The sequence below is a fragment of the Achroia grisella genome, unplaced genomic scaffold (genome assembly GCF_030625045.1).
Source record: "Achroia grisella isolate CSIRO2021 unplaced genomic scaffold, CSIRO_AGI_Agris_v1 utg534, whole genome shotgun sequence".
NCBI lineage: Eukaryota > Metazoa > Arthropoda > Insecta > Lepidoptera > Pyralidae > Achroia > Achroia grisella.
The window spans coordinates 1,297,322-1,317,639 of NW_026712920.1; the positions used below are offsets into that span (position 1 = coordinate 1,297,322).

General features: G+C 33.7%; 2 protein-coding genes across 2 annotated transcripts; one reads left to right on the forward strand and one right to left on the reverse strand.

Moving 5' to 3' along the window:
* The first annotated feature begins 453 nt into the window (after nt 1-453).
* Nucleotides 454-3,471, forward strand: LOC131847435 (sorting nexin-12). Its single transcript, XM_059197023.1, has 4 exons — nt 454-735; nt 897-992; nt 2,309-2,411; nt 3,239-3,471. Exons 1-4 carry the CDS (start codon nt 562-564, stop codon nt 3,364-3,366), a joined length of 501 nt encoding a protein of 166 aa, XP_059053006.1. The 5' UTR covers nt 454-561; the 3' UTR covers nt 3,367-3,471.
* A 4,610-nt stretch (nt 3,472-8,081) lies between these two features.
* Nucleotides 8,082-17,407, reverse strand: LOC131847440 (cAMP and cAMP-inhibited cGMP 3',5'-cyclic phosphodiesterase 10A-like). The gene is made up of 14 exons (XM_059197028.1): nt 17,042-17,407; nt 16,333-16,431; nt 15,868-16,070; nt 15,205-15,378; nt 14,559-14,707; nt 13,986-14,155; nt 13,407-13,540; nt 12,685-12,803; nt 12,092-12,329; nt 11,106-11,261; nt 10,552-10,731; nt 10,061-10,159; nt 8,880-9,049; nt 8,082-8,339 (listed from the first exon to the last, which is right to left on the reverse strand). The coding sequence occupies exons 1-14, from the start codon at nt 17,361-17,363 to the stop codon at nt 8,204-8,206; spliced, it is 2,349 nt and encodes a 782-aa protein (XP_059053011.1). The 5' UTR covers nt 17,364-17,407; the 3' UTR covers nt 8,082-8,203.
* Between the last annotated feature and the right edge of the window lie 2,911 nt (nt 17,408-20,318).

Below are 20,318 nucleotides of genomic sequence, written 5' to 3' on the forward strand. Positions count from 1 at the left end.
GATAAACTTCTGAAGTGTGCTTAGGGCAGAATAACTTTCGTCTATAACAAAGTACCAAAGCAAGAATATGTATGTGCAAGATATATACATATTATATAATTGGCTGTTGAGTTTGAAATTTTCAAATAACAAATTTATATAACTATTTAAGGAACAATAAAATCCTGTTTTCACTACGATCATTCTGTTAATGTTGCTGTAAATAGTGATTACTTGCTCAGTGGTCTGTGTGTATTTAAATGTTGCGTACTCATTATGATATCACGCATTATATTATAGTATTCATAATCCGTCCTAGTAATAAACCGATTGATCTAATCTTAATACTTGCTTAATGCTTCGTTTATAATAGTAGCATTTTATAAATATATAGTAATATTTGGTAGTTTTTTGTTGCAGTAAATAAACATTTTTACCATACGGAATTAACGAATGACACTTCGCCATATTTCTGAAACGTCAATCAAATAATGTTTTGTTCGTGTCATTTTTTAATTTCATTTCCTATTTGATTAGTAGACCGTCCTATTAGTTTGTGATTGTTTTAATAAATATATCGTTATGATGGCTGAGGACACGACAGCCGATGCGACTAGAAGATTAAACGTTAAAAAACAAACGCTGGATGACGCTTACGCGGCACCGGCGAATTTCCTTGAAATCGATGTTGTGAATCCAGTTACTATTGCTGGTGTTGGGAAGAAACGCTACACGGATTACGAAGTTCGCATGAGGGTAAGTCAATGGACATCTTGTAATCAAAGTTCAACGATATACGAGCGCCTTACACATATCTGTTCTCTTTTGTGGGCGTATTTTTGCTTTGAGTTTGCTTGACGCGTCAACACCTCCTTTACACGGTTTTGGGAGTAACAAGATCTCTTTCTTGATTGCAGACGAACCTGCCAGTGTTCAAGGTAAAGGAGTCAAGCGTGAGACGGCGGTATAGTGACTTTGAATGGTTAAGAAACGAACTGGAAAGAGACAGTAAGGTGAGACGAATGCCATTAGTCATCTGCTGATAGTAGCACGTATTTGTGTTTGTTATCAGCATGCAATGCAGTGGTTAACGATACTTCATTAATAATAGCCATAATGCTTGAAATTTGTGTTTTTTTTTGTCTGTTTAAGTAACAGATGATTCATAATTTATCAGTTGTCATAATACACATGTGACGTTAAAAACATACTTTATAAACAAAGGAAATGTAAAATAATATACTTATCGTAATGTAACTCTTAAAAAATATCATTAAGTAAACACTGGGAGCTGAAAATAAGAAATGTATGCATTCTATACACTCATAAATAACCATTCTATTCTTAATTACAGTGTTATAGAATAAGTGGGTATCATATTAGATATATAACAAATGAAATGTAAAAGCATTACACTGCCATTCAATAAAAAGTTATGGCTAGTATCTGATCTCTCTACTAAACTAAATGTGCCATGTTCATACTTATTATATTTTGAAATAAACAAAGACAATATTAAAACATACACAAGTCAAGGACTTTTGACATCCATGTATTGATTTTGCTACATATTGTACAATTATAACTCACTATCAATTTTATAATAAACTATGAAAGCTATATAATACTAAAAGGGTCTTTCGTAATTCGAAGCAGTAGTTCCTGAGATGACATAAAAACAAACTTATTACTTTTATAATATTTGCATATGTATGTGTGACATGGATTGTTTATTGCTATCATTAAACAAGTTTCTAGTCCAAATAGAATAATTTTATTGCAACTTCCAAAATAAGTATTTATAGCACCTTATCAGTTAATGTGTAGTTAATTTATATATTTTAATAGTGATAAATAACAACATAATGCAAAACATTGTAAAACAATTGCAAAAAATTTAAAGGAATTGAGACAATGTGAGGCACCATACTCTATAGTAATACTAGGTGTCTCGAAAAGTTTTAATTTCTACATATAAATTAATGTTGTTATTAAAAAACAGGGGTTCATTGTAAAAAGGTAAAAATTTGAAGTTATATGTTTTTCAATGCTAAATTATAATAAAATAAAAACAAAAGATTTGTCAAACAATAAAATAAATATTTAGTGGATCAGCCTTATCATTAAGGGATATAAGAAATAAATGTTGGCTGATTCTCAGATCTACCGATATACACATAAAATTTCATAAAAAAAAAACTATAAAGCGTTCCGGAGGAGTTTGGTCACAAACACTGGGACACAGAAGTTTATACCACTCTCAACAGGACTATAATGATATCCCACCATATAACTTTTTTTAAAATATATTTGTTTGGATTTCATACAGATTGTGGTACCACCTTTGCCTGGGAAAGCCTTAAAGAGGCAGCTGCCATTCCGAGGTGATGATGGTATATTTGAAGAAGAATTTATAGAAGATCGCAGAAAAGGTATTACATCTTACAATTTAATAATTATATTAGAAACAATACTTTAATAGGATGGAAATTATACATATGTAGAATAAATAATAAGTTTTATTTTAATCACTTGTTTATTCTATTTGAAATTGGACCTGGAGTTCCCACTGCTGTAATTTAGTGTTTATATATTGCTATATTTTCATACCGTAAATTATACGAAATATGGCTAGCAGGGAGGATGAATGTGGGTGTTTGTGGGTATAGAGAAAGAGGCCCCATATATCTATACTCACCCCACGAGTCTTCTTAAAGTTTGTGTGATGCCATTCAAGAGGACTAAGATGTCATGCCTCATATCCTGTAATTTTAATGCATAATTTGCACTAGGGATGTTATGGATATGAAATTTCGGATACGGATATAGGAATTATTATTATACCGGATATGGATACGGATGTGGATATGATAATATTTCGGATTGTCTGTTAGCTGATAAAATTGTTACATAACGTGTCTCAATTAGGCTCCGTCCTTTCCGACCTTTCCGATATTATCCGAAACTTTATTTCGGATTCATCTACGGTTACGAATATTTTTTTTATATCGGATATCCGATAGTTTCGGTGATTATGGCTATTAGTGGAAAAAATATATAATAAATATAAACTAAATATATTTATTTATGTTTATTTTATTTTCTCTATCCATGCAAAGGTAGTCTGGAAGAAATTGCTTAGCAATAAGATCGCTATCTGTAGTTTTAATTATTAATATATATTTACTATTTTAATTATTTTCTATATTTGGTGCAATCAAGAGTATAAATAAATAATATATTTAATATTCCTTTCCAGGCCTAGAAGTATTCATCAACAAGATCGCTGGTCACCCACTAGCCCAGAACGAGAGGTGCCTTCACATGTTCTTGCAAGATCAAGTCATCGATAAGAACTACGTACCAGGCAAGATACGGAATACATAATAGCCAACTATGGAGCTTGCCGCATTCGACTTTTAAGACTATTCTGTTTATGTTTATAATTTATTTTTTTATTTGTTGTTTTACGGCTCTGGATACAAGTCCTTTTGAGCCTTATATAAATTACAGTCCAACTAGGATTGCCATCTATTTTTTTGTCGAGACAGTCCAGTCCAGTTGTGCAATACAGTTGTACCAATTTATAATTTTAACATATTCAAATTGAATAATAACAATTACACAAATTAAGTTTCATCTGTCATGATTATGATTATATGAGTACATAATTTGTCGCATCTGTCAAATACGAATTGACTTTAAATTGAGTCACAGAATCAAGGCCCTCATTTCGTTGCAAAATGCCGAAAAATGCACGGAAATAAACAAAAAGTGTTCATTTTCGGCGTAGATTCAATGAATACGCTGGTCTAAGTTAATTTACCTGTAAATAAAAAAAGTCTTGTTCTCTAGAACCAATGAATACAAAAATACGATATATTTCATAAGGTAGGCAAATTTTTAAAGTTATTTAGTAAATACAAATGTTTGCGTAATATATACGTATATTTACATTACTTTTTGTGTTTTTTGTAAATGGCAATCCTGAGGTATTTCTACCCCAAAGAAATGGAAATAAATCATCATAATACCGAAAACACACAATACAAAAAAATAGCTAAAGCCGAATAAAGAAATAAAAAAGGGAATTGTTTTAAAAGTCGAATGTTTATTACCGCTATGAAGTGATGAATTGTCGGATATAATAGTATCATAATCCGCAGTAGCATCATAGACTTGAAAAACTCGATCAGGTTTCCCGCCACTTCATTCCACAGACTAAAAAAAATACCATAAATAAATGTATTTTTAAAACGTTTTTAATAATATTTCATTTTGTAAAAATGGAAATGTGAAAATATAGTCTGATGTGTAATAGATCCGTTTGTTCATCATATAATTAAATCAATTAGAACAAAATTGTTTATATTAAGATAACGTTATCGTTTACAATTAAGCAATATTATTGGAATTGTTGAAATTGTTTATGTATTGGCTTCATATATTAATCAGTTATGTTAAGGATTTCTGTTAAATAAACGTCACTGGATAGTTAAATAAATTTTAAATATACTTTAGTTTTACTTAACTTCTTAAGTAAAACTTAAGTGGATAAATATAATATGAAAACGTATAAATTGTATTAAAAGTTTGGGATACTCAAAAAGCAAAACAGAAATCGTATTTCGACAGATTAAAACTTAAGCATTATTTTAAATCTCATTAATATAATTTATGATACAATTCATTAAGGTAGTTATTATTTATTGTCTTTACTCAGAGTTTACACATAATATACGTTACATATTAGAGGGGTTTCGTAATACAGATGTATTTATCCTATAATATGTTGACGTCATGCGAGAAATTGCAGGAATTTTATATAGATATATAACTAGATATAGTTAAGGATTGATTTCATGTTACGCCCGGTTTACATTATGCCAGTTACTGAGTCCAACATGACAGCATTCATATGTATTGTCAATAAATAAAAGTTTTTTTTTAATTTGAGGCATAGATATATATACAGATTAGATGCAGTTGATTTCCAAATGTGGACTGTGATTCCAAATTTGATAATTTGAATAATTTTGATAGCTATGTTGACTTTTCGTATAACCAAAATTTTAGAAGAAATATTTTCATCTGTCAACATTTACCATAGAAGTATCAATGCTTTCTTTGGCTAGTATTTACAAATTCAAAAATAAGTTTCTGACTATGTAATTCTTACTAAACTACCAATAATAATTATTTGAAATTTAGGCGAATTTTGAGCATTGTATTAGTGATATAACATCATATTTTTTTTTACAAAATGTATTAATTTCCCATTGCGAAAATTTGTATTGGCGATTAACATTCAAATGATTGATAATTCTAAACATCACTATTCTAATTTATATCTAATATCAACTCTACATCATATACGGTACTGGAATCAAACCTGTTTTAATATTCCATTTCCAAGCCAGTTAACTGGAATATTGTAATTTGGGTGCCATGACCAGTTCACGAACTGGCATCGGCCTGGTGTTGCACTATTAGAAAATTACGTTGCGTCATATCATTATTATTTGCAATAAATGATAATTTATGTTCTAAACGCTTCTCGAAGGTTCTCAAGCAGTTAAAAGGAAAGGCAAAATTAATCAAGTCTGAACCATTCGATTCCGTAGCCTAATATTATAAATTGAGGGTGTAGTATAAATAAATTGTGTATTGATGTTTGTTTGAGTGCAGACAGAACTAAGTGTTGGCGGTGACATATATATATACTCGACGGCCTCGGTGATGTAAGGGTTTAACACATTGCTTTACATCCGATGGTCGTGAGTTCGATCCTCGCATGGTACAATTATTTGTATTCATAATATTGTTTACAAAAAATGTCTAAGTATTAATATCAGTTGTCTAGTACCTTAACACAAGCTCTGCTGACCTTGGGAACAGATGACTGCATGAATAGTTAAAAAAAATGCTAGCGATCCGCCCTGGTTTCGCACGAGTGTAAAATTATGGGAATTTCTATTTATTTGGAAAATAAATTAGTGTCAAATTTACTCGCTGATTAACATTTCTGTAGAGGTGAAGGCGTGTATGAAATTGAAAGAATAGAATAGAATATTAAATCATTTATTCAAATATACTTACATTGAAGCACGTTTGAAAAAAAAATCTTATCAAGAAAACTACCATTTTAATTATTATATTCATCATGAGAAACTCAAAAATAGATATATTTTTTGAGTTTGTTATGATGAATAACTAAAAATGCTAGTTTGCATGTAAAAGAAAGATAAACGAATATTCACAATAGATGTAATCATTAATTACTATCTATCCTTGGATATTACAGATATTATCACTATAAATGTTATAGGTATACTTATGTATAATTGCTTTTATTGACCAATAAATTATATTTAATTTCGTAGCGTTAATATCATTGTAAGTCATATTATACTGGGAAAAATAGCGCCAAACAAAATTTTGAAAATCATGACCTATTTCCACAGCGCTCGTCCGAAACATATGGTAGTTGAATAGACAACTGTAGTAATTTTCCATTTAGTCTATGACTATTTTTTATATTGGGATGTTTGGGCTATTGTCTGTAGCACTGCGACCTACATAGATCTATTGTGCTCGCCCATTTTCAGAGTTCGCTACATAGACCCGTCAGCGACAAGAATTGAAGGATATTCTTAGGAGCTATGGTTTTTATCTCCTCAGGATAGAGTGTAAACTTTCTAAAGTAGATATTACGTTTATGCTTGAGTGGGCTACCACATAGGATGTGTAGTGGCGTTTCCTCTTCAGTTTGGCAAAATCTAAGTTCATAATTAAGTAGTGCTTGTGATATTACTAGATAACTGATAGTAATAATTAAATATATGGTGTAACGTCATTTGATATTTGTTCGCCGTCATAACGTCCATGCATTCTGTCCGCACTCAGCCCTATAAAACTTTACTTGTGATAACGTTATAAAATATACATTGATTTGTTTACATTTGATGGCCTCCAGTGTGCAAAGTTGATCGGTAGCAATTTTTAATTAATAGGGACCTGAAGGTCCCTCTATCATCAATTACGTCACATGTTAAGTAGAAATAGTGTAAAATATGTTAAAATACTTAGGTTTTTTTCACGGATGATAATGGAATGGTGCACGCCTGCGCTAACGGTTTACGCTGGCGAGGTACCAGTGGAGGATGATAACAAGATGAGGTCAGGTTAGATGTGGTTTCCAGGGAACCACGTGGAGGTCAAACTGACATTGCTAGTAATGGGGTAAGGTATTAAATATATAAAAACGAATTTTATTATTTTTAAACTTTACCACCTATGAATGTGGGAGTATATATTACTGAAATGGATGTGACGTCGACGACCTAGAATTGTTAATAACATACATAAGACCCCCGATCAACTAGTTCACTGTAGTGACGTCACGATGACGTCGGTAGGCAGCGTCGTTCACGTGTAACTAATTTGGAAATAGTTGAACACCAGTAAACATCGGTTACATTGTATTATGTGGATCATATATAGGTTAATAAATAAATTTGCTATCATGTCATATTATTGTTTTATTTGTCTTAACTATGACTATATACTGACTGCGCATTGGATATAGTAAGCAAGCATTACAGAAAGCTACGAACATATTAACTTTTCTAAATATTCGCGCCACTATTCATAAGAACCTTCTCCTGACAACAAATACAACAGTAAGAGTATTAACAAATACGGTTCAGCCGTTTACGCCTGAATCCGTGACAAAGGGATTCATTTTTATATATAGATAGAAATATATAATATCTTTATTCAAATAAACTCAACATAAAAACTTTGAATAGTTATATTTTTTATTTGGAACACAGACTCATAAGAAGAAGAATGATCAGGAAACTGGATGTTAATTGTAAAAATAATCCTAATTTATCTACTACTCACTACTTTAGATAATTTAAGTAGATATAATATACAGAGACTTGCACTATGACAAAAAGAAACACTTTATAAGTCACAATAATGTAATCATATATCTTACTAATATTAGTAACGCGAGTGTTGGATGGATAGATGTTTGTTACTCTTTCACGCAACAACTGCTGAACGGATCTACATGAAAATTTACAGTAAGTAATATAGCTTACGCACCATGAGAATAGCACAGGCTAAAATTTGAAAGGATATTATGTAAATTGGGCGAAATATAATGATAAATATGAAGTAAGTGTGATACAGACGAACTTGCGCGGGTTAGTTATTATTTTCCTATAGCTTGTTCAGATTTGACACTGTTGAGGAACCGGCCGCGCGCCGTGCTCACCAAGGAGTCGTCCTGTCTCCATAACCTCTGTCCCCTAATTTCTATCTCATCGTGCCAAGCCTCTTGAGTTTTCCTAATAAATACATTTAATTCTTATTATTAACATATTTAATCGGGTCTTAACACGAATCATTTTATGTTAAATAAATAGATTTATGGTAACACAGTCAGCTATTTTTGGGCCATGTATTTTATCTTTTCATGTTTCGTAGATACTTATTATTAATTAAATTATTGAATTATTACATAGTATTAATAAATTTATTATAAATTAAAGTCTTAACAATATATTTTATGGTAAATATAGGTTTAGTGTAGTTTGAAGGTATTTACCATTAATATGGTAAATAAAGGTATTTACTAACCATATTAATGGTAAGTAAATACCTTTATTTATTTTAATTAAGAACTATATTAGTAATAAATACCAAATATGAAAGTTTAAAAATAACTCGGCCTAGACGGTATCTTCGGTCTAGTGGTTTCGCACAGCGCTTTACTCTTGATGGTCGCGGGTTCGATTTCTCGCTCGATACGAATTGTATTCAGCGACTAGCGATATATAATAAACCACTAGACCACCGAGGCCGTCAAATATTATAACAATGAGTACCTGCAATTGTCAATGAGTGGCACAGTATTGGGGAATATGTTCTGCAGCAGCATCAGACAGGGCAGAACTACCACGGAGAGGAATTGAATCTGTTCAGCTGGTTGGTTGATGCAGCGGCGTCTGTCCATCATGCTAAGTGGCGTATAGCCCATCTCCCGTTCTTTATCTCCCTGAAGAACACTTCCTTCGTGAGTGATCATATATTTTATTTATATCAGGCTACTAGGCCCATATTATATATACCTTATAGACTAATATACGTATGAATTAATATTATATAACTAGTATATTGACATATTATAATAGCCTGTGTGGTCACGGCACTGACGACGGCAATCTGCCACGGTAGCGCCGATACACCATACCCTACGGCCAGTAGTCCTCTATCATGAAGGTGGGCCACATGTTAGTGGGGACCTGGGTCAAACGCCTTGAAACTTTCATTGTGACTTGACTCCAGCTGCGTCCCCCTCAATGTCTGGTTACTTTTGGTTCGTATATAATCGAATGTCCTACTCCTATATATATACATGTCTGGATATAAATTCCTACTGTTACAAATAAAAACAAATTTCTGATTATCGACAGATGACGATAAATTCGCCTTCTAAGAAGTTGTATTAAAAAATTCTAGAAGATAAGACTGAAGACTTCTTGTTGCGTTCACCACAAATTTGACTATCGATGTTGTTTTACAATTATGTTACTATATTTTTTTGGAGAGTTAACCACTTGGTAGTTTTTTTATAAGCAAATGTTCAACAGATTATCTACATATTGTCTGGAAGATATTTCGTAAGCGATAAGACTGCCTTTTGCACCCTATTACTGTATTAATTTAAATTCCTGTAGTACATCTGTTGCAATAAAGAGACTATACATAAATTTTGGATCAGGCGGTAGATTGATAGATTGAAGTACAATTACGACGGCCTCGGTGGTCTAGCGAGTAGCACACCGACTTACTTCCGATCGATCCGGTCGCGGTTACGATTCCTCGCAAGTCACAAACATTTGTATTTATGAGTATTATTGTTTATATTGGTCTAGGTGTTTTCTATGTACATTATATATGGTATTTACAAATATCTGTATCCCTATATACAAGCTCTGTTTAGCCAGACACTAGATGGCGCTTTGGGGATTGAGATATTTTTTTTTTTTCATTATAAAACTCGCACCTGATTATAAAATTCGGCATAAATTGATTCAGCTGTCGCCTTTGCAACGCCAAATGGTTTACAACAACCGGATAAATCACATGTTGTCATTAATATACCCTGCAACAAAAGGTCATTACATTAATGCAATATCTTGCGTGACTCAGTGGTCTATTACCAAGACTTACCCCAAAGGACGTAAGTACAAATCTGCACAATTTTTTAAAATTTTATTTCCACACTTACAGCTATTTTTACAGGTCTTAGCCTAATAAAAATAAATGTAGCTTATAATAGATAAAGCAATCTTCGTGAATTCATTCAGAGAATAAGAAAACAGATCTATTTGCTCCTCTGTATGGTTTAATATACGCAGTTTTTCTGTCTGATTCTGCTAAAAGGCAATAAAAAGAAATTTATTGAAACCACTGCGATATACTCGTCTTCAGACATTATCACTATACTACTGACAAATACAACGAAAAGGCAGAAATAACAGCAGGTAGTAAAACCTTCAACATCCTCCGATGTGAGTTATCAGTCCAGTCGTAAGCATGCTCCGCGACAAGAGGCGTGAGTTGCGCTCTTATTTGGAAGTACACTGCCAGGTCTGTGCACAGGATATTGTATTTTATTTCCTCCATAACACGATTGCGGTCCAAATCTGGTAACTTTCTGAGGATATTTTTGTTCTGAAAATATTTCATGTAGAATTCATGAAATATTTTAACAAAAAGACTAACAAAAATCAGATTATCATCAAAATGCCTGTTTCGATTCTATTTATATAAATAAATATAATTAAAGTGCCCCTATGTAATACAAAATTAACAGATTCTCACTAAATGCATATGAAAATATGAAAGTATATAAGGTACTTTCATCAAAATATTAATTTTTTTTTGCCTGTCTGTTCGTTCTTGCGAATCTCTGACTTTGACGGGACTTTCATTTGCATAAAGATAATATTATAAATTTTTTTAAATAATTTTACTTTAATTTTTAAAGTTTATGTTTGCCATTTCAGCTATACAATTAAAAAAAATATCAAAACCCTGTTAAATACCTCAATAATCTTCTTTGCGAGGAAATAGTGATGATTTTCAAGCATCGACGACTTGTACATTGACGCCAGCGGATGTTTGCACAGAGTTAGGAAATTGTTATTGTAACCTGGATGGTCCAGATCGTGGCACAGTCCTGCCAGCATCAGTGCTACCGTCTGTCAACAGCATCTTAGAATTTGAATAAGGCCGTTCGATATCGCCACATAAACTACGCCACAAGAGTCACATAATGAACGGGTGATAGATGTAAGGCATATTCAATAAATAAATAATCCTGGACATTTAACACAGCGCTATCTAGTCCTACGGTAATCAGAGCTTGGGTTATGGGTATTAGATAACTGATATAAATACTTAGGTTTTTTTTTGTAAATACATACATAATATACTTACATAACACCCAGATCGATACAAACAATCATACTTATGAATTCAAATGTTTACACCGCGTGAGGGATCGAACCTCCTACCAGCGGAAAGCGGTGTGCTAAACCGCTAGATCACCGAGGCCGTCTATGTAATACTATGTATACATACATCTATATAGTCAATGAATTTCCTTATTTATAGTAAGAAGGTTTTTATGAATGAAAAAAATAATAAAGTTGCGTGAAACAAAATAAAATTCATTGTGAATTCAATATTCAATTAATTCGAAGAAATAAGCATTTAGAGTAATAAATACTTCTTGCTTCTAAAATCGTTGTCACTCAGGTTACGAATAATTAGATTAAAGTACTAGAATGAACAGAGATTAAGTGCGTAGCGGTTTCTATGTTGATTGTCATATGTCTAATCCTTGTTGTTAATTAAATATAAGTAATTCAATATTTATTTAAAAGAGCAACACACAAGTTTCTTTCTCATTCTTCTTGTTTTGAGTCTGCATTCCGAATGAGCGGTAGAATCAAAGAACTTGACTATTCAAAAGTGCTTATATTAAGTTTATTTGAATAAAGATGATTTCTATTGCTATTTATATTACCTCCACGAAATCGAAGTATCCAGAATTGCTGTGCAATATTAAATACATGGTATGGGTGAAACAGAAGGCATGCTCCGAATTGTGGTAAGGGTTACGTCTGTAGCAGTTCAGTATTGTGACTGCAAAGTCTGCCAGCTGATGCCGCTCGAAGTTGTGGTCCGCAAATATCTCCATGAACATGTAGCAGATGAGACCTGGCATGTCTTCCTTGCTGCCTTCACTTATGTGGTAATCGTAACTGTTGAGGTGGCATTTACACATTTATAATAATAATAATATTGTCTCAGGACTGTTTACACAGCGCCATCTAGTCCCAAGCTTAGCAGGACGTGTTATGGGTACTAGACACCTCAAATAAATAAATAGATTTTTTTTTTGGTAGGTAACATATTTACAAAATATACCCAGACCGCTACAGAGTTACAAACACTCAAACTCATGAATACAAATGTTTGTACCGTGCGAGGAATCGAACCCGCAACCGTTGGAAGACGGTGTGCTAAGCCGATAGATCACTGAGGCTGTCAATATGATGAATATAGTTGTGTATAAATCAGCTACTTAGTAATTATTTACTTAAGACCATCACTTACCTTCTGAAGTTGTTTGGTGGCAGTACAATACCATTGGTCTCCATTAGTTCCTCAATATCATGCTTACAAGGCTTCAAGTGTAGACTGATCAAGTCTGAATACATCTTGTTTAAATTATCCTATAATAAATAATTACATATAGTAATTACTAGGATCGCCAACTGCACGTGAAACCTCTGACTCCGTAGAAGTACACACGCCATGGTAACCGTTCACCATCAAGTGGACCGTAAGCTTGTGTTAGGTTTTTTTATTAATGAAAGTTTTATATAAAATATTCCGTTAATATTGGCAAATAAATGTAAAGTGGCAACACTGTCTAATAGATTGATGCATGGATTGACATTGAACTGACGTAGCGGAAGTGGAAGGTTGTCGTAACAGAAATAGAAGGTTTATGCCGGTTTTAGTGCGGCAGAGACAATGGCATCAGTAACGATAGCAGAGTTTATGGAAATAAAAGTGGCCCATAAAACCTACACCTCAGTCACAAGTGTCGGGCACTACTTGGAGTTTCTCACCCTGCCTTACAAGAATCCGGTACCAATATGGTGGTTACCTGGATTGCTAAAAAATCTTCACTATCCTATTGGAAAGGGAATACAAATAACGAGCGGTCTGGTTGGAGTTTTACTGAACTTGTTTGCTACAATTTAAAAAAATATTATGACCAGAAGGAGACTGGGTGTGCTGGTTATTATAATTATAAAAAAGTCACTCACGTGATAAATCTTCTTTTGTTGCATATTGTAGAAGTGTACTATCAGGGAGCAATGGCTGATGAATACTTTGAATACAGTCTCGTCTTCCTTATTGAACGGCAATGCGTTTGTTTTATTTGTTAACTGCACTACACCTGGTGTATAAAAGGTTTACTCGCAATCGTTAAGAAATTTAAAAATAAGTAAAAAATACAAACCCCTAAATATATCTCCAATTCTTAAGTTAGATAAAGCTGTGATGCACCCTTTCTAGGTTTGTTAAGTTTAGCATTAGTTAATTATTTGTCCTCAAGGAAGTTCAGTTCCCCGGGGATTGTTGCCCCCGGAGCCAGGGTAAAGGGGCCCCGAGGCCCCAACCTGCAAACTTCTAGGGGGTTGCGTAAAACTTATGTTTGTTTAAAATGGTCATGAGTCAGTCATTCCAGTGCGTGGGAATAAATTCTTTGACGATATAGAGCGGTGCGATGAAAATGTTGGGCCATTAGCCTGATTGCCATATTATTGACATAAAAGAATATTGAATTCGAATTTTGTGAATTCCTTAGTTAAAATTAGTGTGTAAGGAAGTAATTTATTCACCAATGACTCCATGTTTGTCCACAATTGGTGCAGCGAGACACGTCCGTACGACTGCTCCCGTAGTAGGATCAATCTCCTTCACGAATCTAGGGTCCTTGTACGCGTCTCGCACATTCAGGAATTCTCCTGTCTTGGCAACTAGGCCCGCTGGCGTTTGTTCTTGGCTTAAACTGCAACATTATGCAACTGTTTAACATCTTAAATAACACAATAAGTAAGTTTGTTTGTTACCAATTTATTTCTAAATGACTTAAACGATCCATTAGGGAAATACATAGCGTTTGATAGAAAAAACATCTGTCAAGTTATATTAAAAATATGGGAATTTAAAATGTATTAAAGTCTTGCACAAGCAAGACTTTCAATAAAATACGGTCTAGCTTGACCCCTTCCTTCTTGGATGCATGGACGACCGACAAACAACTATTAAGAATGCGTTTCATGATGTAAAATCCCAAAATATAATAAAATAAACTTTCATTCTCCACTATCTTGAAATCATAACCATAAGGTTATGATAAATTTTCGCAGAAGCGACTTATGAGTATATAAGTGATATTGTAGACAAATTACTTTATTTTCATTCTCTTCTTTGGCATGTTTGTCTTCTCCGAGGCCCACCCATCGTCCCACATGTCGGCCTGAATGTGTTCACCCACGTGATACTTGTCGATGATGAAGAAGCTGCTCCTCATAGCACCCATAAACGACTTCACAATGGCCTACGTTAAAAACAATACACACGTCAAGAGAGAAGAGGATTGTCACTAATGAAGACTAGTGGCTCCATTATTAACAATGGGCCATGTCAGGTTGACCTTCACCTATAAGGAACCCATTCTTATAAATTCCTGTGTATTCATGTTAATTTTACCCTTGGAGGTACACTTTCCCCGCTAGCGTAAACCACTAGCGCAGGCAAGTGCACCATTTCAAAATAATTCGTCAGGGAGGAAGGAAATTGTTAGTAACGGGGATTCGTGGCCCCATTGCTATCAATGTACCATATTAGGTCACTACAGAACATAGTGGTCCTCTCTGTTCTGTGGTGACTCTGTAACACATAGTAATTACTATGGCCTTCGGTGTTTTTTTTCATAATGGATGATAATGGCGCATCCGCCTGCGCTAACGGTATATGCTGGAGATGATAAGATGAATGTGTGATCTGGTGTGCTATTCCATTATCATTCATATTAAAAAGTATAAATTGTCATACCAACATATCAGTCAACATGGTGTCGATAGAAGCCAAATCGCAGAAATAGTTTTGCAACAACGCTCGCAGTTCCTCATTGAGATGAGCAGTCTTCTGTAGCGTGACACGGGCTTGTGCCTGATGAACTGCAGCGCCGGCCCAGCATGCCACGCTTACTACTGTGTATACCACATTCTAAAAGGGTAGGAAAAGACTGTTGGTAATGGGGGGACAGGGGATTGTTAGTAATAAGGAAAGCCAGCGTAAACAGTTAGCGCAGGGGAGCACCATTCCATTATCATCCATTAAAAAAAACTGAGGCCAACCCTGGCCCCATTTTTTTTAAACCCGCCTGCGCTAACGGTGGCGGGTGTACTATACCATTATTATCCATTCCAAATAAAAAATGATTATGATGAGGGTTGGCCCCATTTTTTTAAGTTATAATAATGGAACTGTTCAGCCGCCTGCACTAACGGTATAAACTGGCGGGGCACCAGTGGAGGAGAGCCATCGTGGCAAATTCACCAGGAATTTATGATGATGGTTTCCAAAGTCAATCTTATTTGGTACATCGCTAACACTAAAGTTAATTCTAAATTATGTGGAGCCGTAAGTAAATGGAAGTGTACCGAGTGGTGAAATAAATATTAGAAATGTAAGCACATAGTAATTCGAGCTCACTTCATCGTAAGGTTCCGCGGTAGTTCTATACAACTCTAGCACAGCATAGCACTCCCCGTCAGGTTTTACCACCGGCATCAGCAATGCAACCTTTGCGTCTACCCACTTGAGCCCTTCTGCGAATCGGCGGTCGCGTTGCACATCTTCTAAAAGTAGAAACTCCTTGGTTGCTGCCACATGAGCTGCTGCTACTTTTCCTTCCTCTAAGAATGAGATATACGTATTTTTTTTATCTTACTCTGTTAAGTAAACTTGTCAGTTTGATTCTCTAGAATTCTAGATACATGGCAGCTCATGAGGAATGTTAACATGACGATGTGATGTCGCTGTTTTATGTTACTGTAGTTACTTAGTTACGAACGAAATATGAACATGCAAATTGTGTTTCTACACAATTTTGACAATAGATGATGCCTTGTATAAAATGAATGAATAAAATAGATGTTGTATAAAATGATTACTGACCAATGGGTATGTTGACTTCGTGTCGTTCTGGTGTCTTGGTATTGTGTGGCATCATGACAATTTCGTTTCTTAGACTATCAACAATGTATACGAAAACGCCTGAAAAGCAAACGCAAATAATGTGTTGTGGGCGTCTTAGGGATTTACAATTGAATGAGTAACCGTCGCATATTGGGGTGTGTTTTAGTTGACACTGAAATGAAGACGATATCGCTTACCTAGTATCTACTATACTGGATTAACTAAAACATTACAAATATTTGAAATTATTATCTTTGTTCTCTGTTCCGAGTTGGTTATAACTTGTTTTATATTTATGCTTTGAGAATGGTCTTCAAGTTCTGGTATTGTTGGAGAATTTTGATTTTGTAGCAACTAGCACTTTGCTACTGTATGCCATAGGTATGAAATAAGACTTTAATAATATTTCTGTAGAGTGAATATTCCAATGTTTGAGTTAATCTAGTATTGTACTTGGGATCCATGAGAGATGCCATAAAAATCTTGTTAACAATATCCGTGGTGTTGTTCACGTATACAAGCGACGATTACAATTTATTATCAGATTATTTGCGATTTCAATTACTAAATAAAAAATTGTACAATTAGATGTTATAAAACTTAAGGTGACAGTGTAGTTATGTACATAAAACACTAGTACCACTTCAATTTCACATACAAAAATGAGGGGGGCATGTTGGGAACTTACCGGCACTGTTAGTGACAGTCTTCAGAACCATAGCCGTTTCGTACAACAAAGAGTCAAGATCCACGCTGTCCTCTAAGAACACATTGAACCTGTTTATGTCTAGATATCTCCCGTCCCTTACTTCCTCATCTTTCAAACCTTTCCTTTCTATCTGCGCGTACGGAGCTATGACACGCCTGGTCACTTTATCCAGCTTATCAGAGGGGACTAAAAAATGCGAATGCACTTTGGACATGTTCGGACGTTTGTTATCGTCACTTTGATTTATGGTGTCGAGTCTGCTTTTGACGGATTTAGCATTTTTTGGCGTCGGGTCGTACATAATTTCGTAATATTTATATTACAATGATATATGAGGATTGTGTATTTTATACTACTTGTAATGTCAAGATAGCTGATTGACGTGTGAATTGACAGTTTATATTAGTTCTTTATATGAATTATTTTTAATCTTACATTATTAGTCAATAGATCAACACCCGTTATACTAGTAAACGAATGCGGCTCGTAGGAACTGGTCCAATCTAGTAACTGTGCTATGACTGATTTATTTTGTTACTCAACTAACTATTTATGTCTACTATTTGGCAGTTTGTATTCACACAATGTTCTTAAATATGTAAATCTGAACAACATTTGTTTAACAGAGTAACACGCAAATTCCGTGCTAGTTCTTCGTATGATGGGTCTGCATTTCGAATAAGTTATACAATAAAAAAATATGTTTCTTCAAAACTGCTTATATTAAGTTTATTTAAATATTAAATCAGTGCTATAGCCATTTAACATGCGGCTATAATTTATCACGGTCGTGAGTTCAATTCTTTTGATGCATAATTTTGATTGTTGTATTAGCCCGTATGTATTTACGGAAATAAATTGTTTAGTACGGTAGCAACGATGGGTTAGTATTACCACAGATAAGAGAATATTAGATAACAATAATCCAGGACAATCCATAGTGCCATATAGTCCGACGCTAAACAGAGCTTGTGTTATGGATATTAGACAACTGATACACATTTTTTATAAACATATCTATTATACATATAAAACACCCAGAACAATACAAACAACAAACATATTAGACATGACTACGTGATATTATCTTATCGGTAGTATTTGCGTACTGAAAAAAACAACTTATTTGTTTCACATTTTATTACAATTTATTAGAGAGGATTGTACCTGTCTTTTTTTTAATATATTGTACGAACACATAGGCAGTGGCGTAAACAAACCATCTGAGGCCTTAACAATCCGAAAATACCCTTCCTTTATCTAAAATAGACACTCGTTGCAATTAAATTGATTAAATACAATTTGAAATTAATATATAATGGAAGTAATTGATTGTTCCTGTAAGCACGGCCTTTTGAACCAGGGACCTCCAGGGCCCATGGTATGTTCCCGCTTTGCTAACCTACCGTTACACCACTGCAGTTAGAACACCTAATATTTACAAGCTAGAAGGAATTAATTGTGACAAAACATACTAATATATATATATTTAAATTGTCCAAAAGTGTAAAACAACGTAACAACCAAGCACTGCAATATAATGCAAATAATATAAAAAATATTTTCATTCGTCTAACACTGCATTGTGTATCACAAAATAATCTAATATATAAAATTCTCGTAATCTTCCGTGGTTATACTCCTTCGAAACGTATTGACTGATTTACATGAAATTTCATATGTATATTCAGTTTAGGTTTGTAACTAATTTTTATACCCCTAAGTGTTAAGGGTGAGCCACCCCCACAAATTCTTATTTTAATTTTTCGACAATATTTTTTATTTTTATTTATTTATTATTAGCTGTTCCCGCGACTTCGTCCGCTTGGAATTTAACTTTATTTTTCTAATATTAAAGGAGCCTAAGTTACTCCTTATTAACATCACATCAGCTACCTACCAAAAAAGTCTCGCCAAAATAAGTCCAGCCATTTCAGAGATTAGCCGGAACAGACAGACAGACAGAAAAAAATTATATAAAAAATTATTTTGGTGTATGTACCGTATTTATATTCATATGCAAGTAGTAAAAAAATATTATTTCAATATTACAAACAGACACTCCAATTTTATTTATACGTATAGATGTGGCATTAAAAAATACATATAGCCTTAAATTTTCACCCTTCTACTACCAACCCCTATTTTTTAATAGCGATTTTAATTTATATAGCAAAACAACATTTGCGGAGTCAACTAGTTAAATATAAGGACGTCTTCCGATACATTGTACAAGATCGGAATTAAATCAATCCATATACAAATTTCCCTGTACACGGAGGTATTAAATTTAGTTTAAACAACTTCATTGATCAATAAAACATGTTACAAAAGGCGAACTTAACACTAGAAGCATTAATGCACTAATTAATTTGACCAAAGTAAACTTTGTACAAAGTCTTAATTGCTACATGTGTAAATTATTTCAGCTGCCAAGTAGCGTGCTTTGTACACTGTGTTACGGGTGAGATAGGGTGTTGGATTTACAAGGTACTGAGCAGTGTTTCCCAATCTTCCTTGTGGCATGCCCCACCTTAGACTTCCTAAAATAATTATGCCCCTCATCCCCCTATCTAAAATACATAATTTTTAATATTATAAATTGAATTTTTCACTTACATACATAACTGATATGTTTTACGAAGAAATCACTATGATTATTAACGTTACACACTAAGTAAATTTTCAAAACATACAATTAATGTAATACTGAAATTCAAATTCCAAATAATTTTAACAAATTATTGAATATTAATTATTATTTTTTCTATATTAATTTAATTTTGATGATAAAACAAATATTTAAGAATTTCCTTGTTTCGTTTAACATGGCACGTTAGCACCAAGATCAAGCCTTTAAATGGCCCGGAGCAAAAGGGACTCGTGTCGAGTCCATTTTTTAATTACCCGGCTTCACAATCAAACTGACCCCGTATTGGGCGTGGGGCCCACGTTGGGAAACACTGGTATAGTGGCAAGACCTTAGTCCTCCAGAATCGCAGTTCATGAGCAGTACGATGAGTATTATCTGGTGACGTCATACCTGCATATGTATATTGATTAATAATAATAATTTATGAATTCCTCCTCTCAAACATGAAACTGGATGGAAACAAATACATATAGTACTTTTGGATAATACAATGCAAATTTACAATTACAATCAATTGTTGCGATGCGTCTGAAATAAGTACATATATGCTATAATACAGATATACTGTATATAAATCACAAATATCATAAGCAACAGTTTCCA

Excerpts from the sequence above, each read along its gene's own strand:
- LOC131847435 (XM_059197023.1), top strand. The coding sequence starts at position 562 with ATGATGGCTGAGGACACGACAGCCGATGCGACTAGAAGATTAAACGTT. Across the intron at positions 993-2,308 it reads AACTGGAAAGAGACAGTAAG|ATTGTGGTACCACCTTTGCC; the intron begins GTGAGACGAATG and ends GATTTCATACAG. Across the intron at positions 2,412-3,238 it reads TATAGAAGATCGCAGAAAAG|GCCTAGAAGTATTCATCAAC; the intron begins GTATTACATCTT and ends ATTCCTTTCCAG.
- LOC131847440 (XM_059197028.1), bottom strand. The coding sequence starts at position 17,363 with ATGTACGACCCGACGCCAAAAAATGCTAAATCCGTCAAAAGCAGACTC. Across the intron at positions 16,432-17,041 it reads GACTGTCACTAACAGTGCCG|GCGTTTTCGTATACATTGTT; the intron begins GTAAGTTCCCAA and ends TTTGCTTTTCAG. Across the intron at positions 13,541-13,985 it reads GGACAAACATGGAGTCATTG|GTGTAGTGCAGTTAACAAAT; the intron begins GTGAATAAATTA and ends TTTATACACCAG.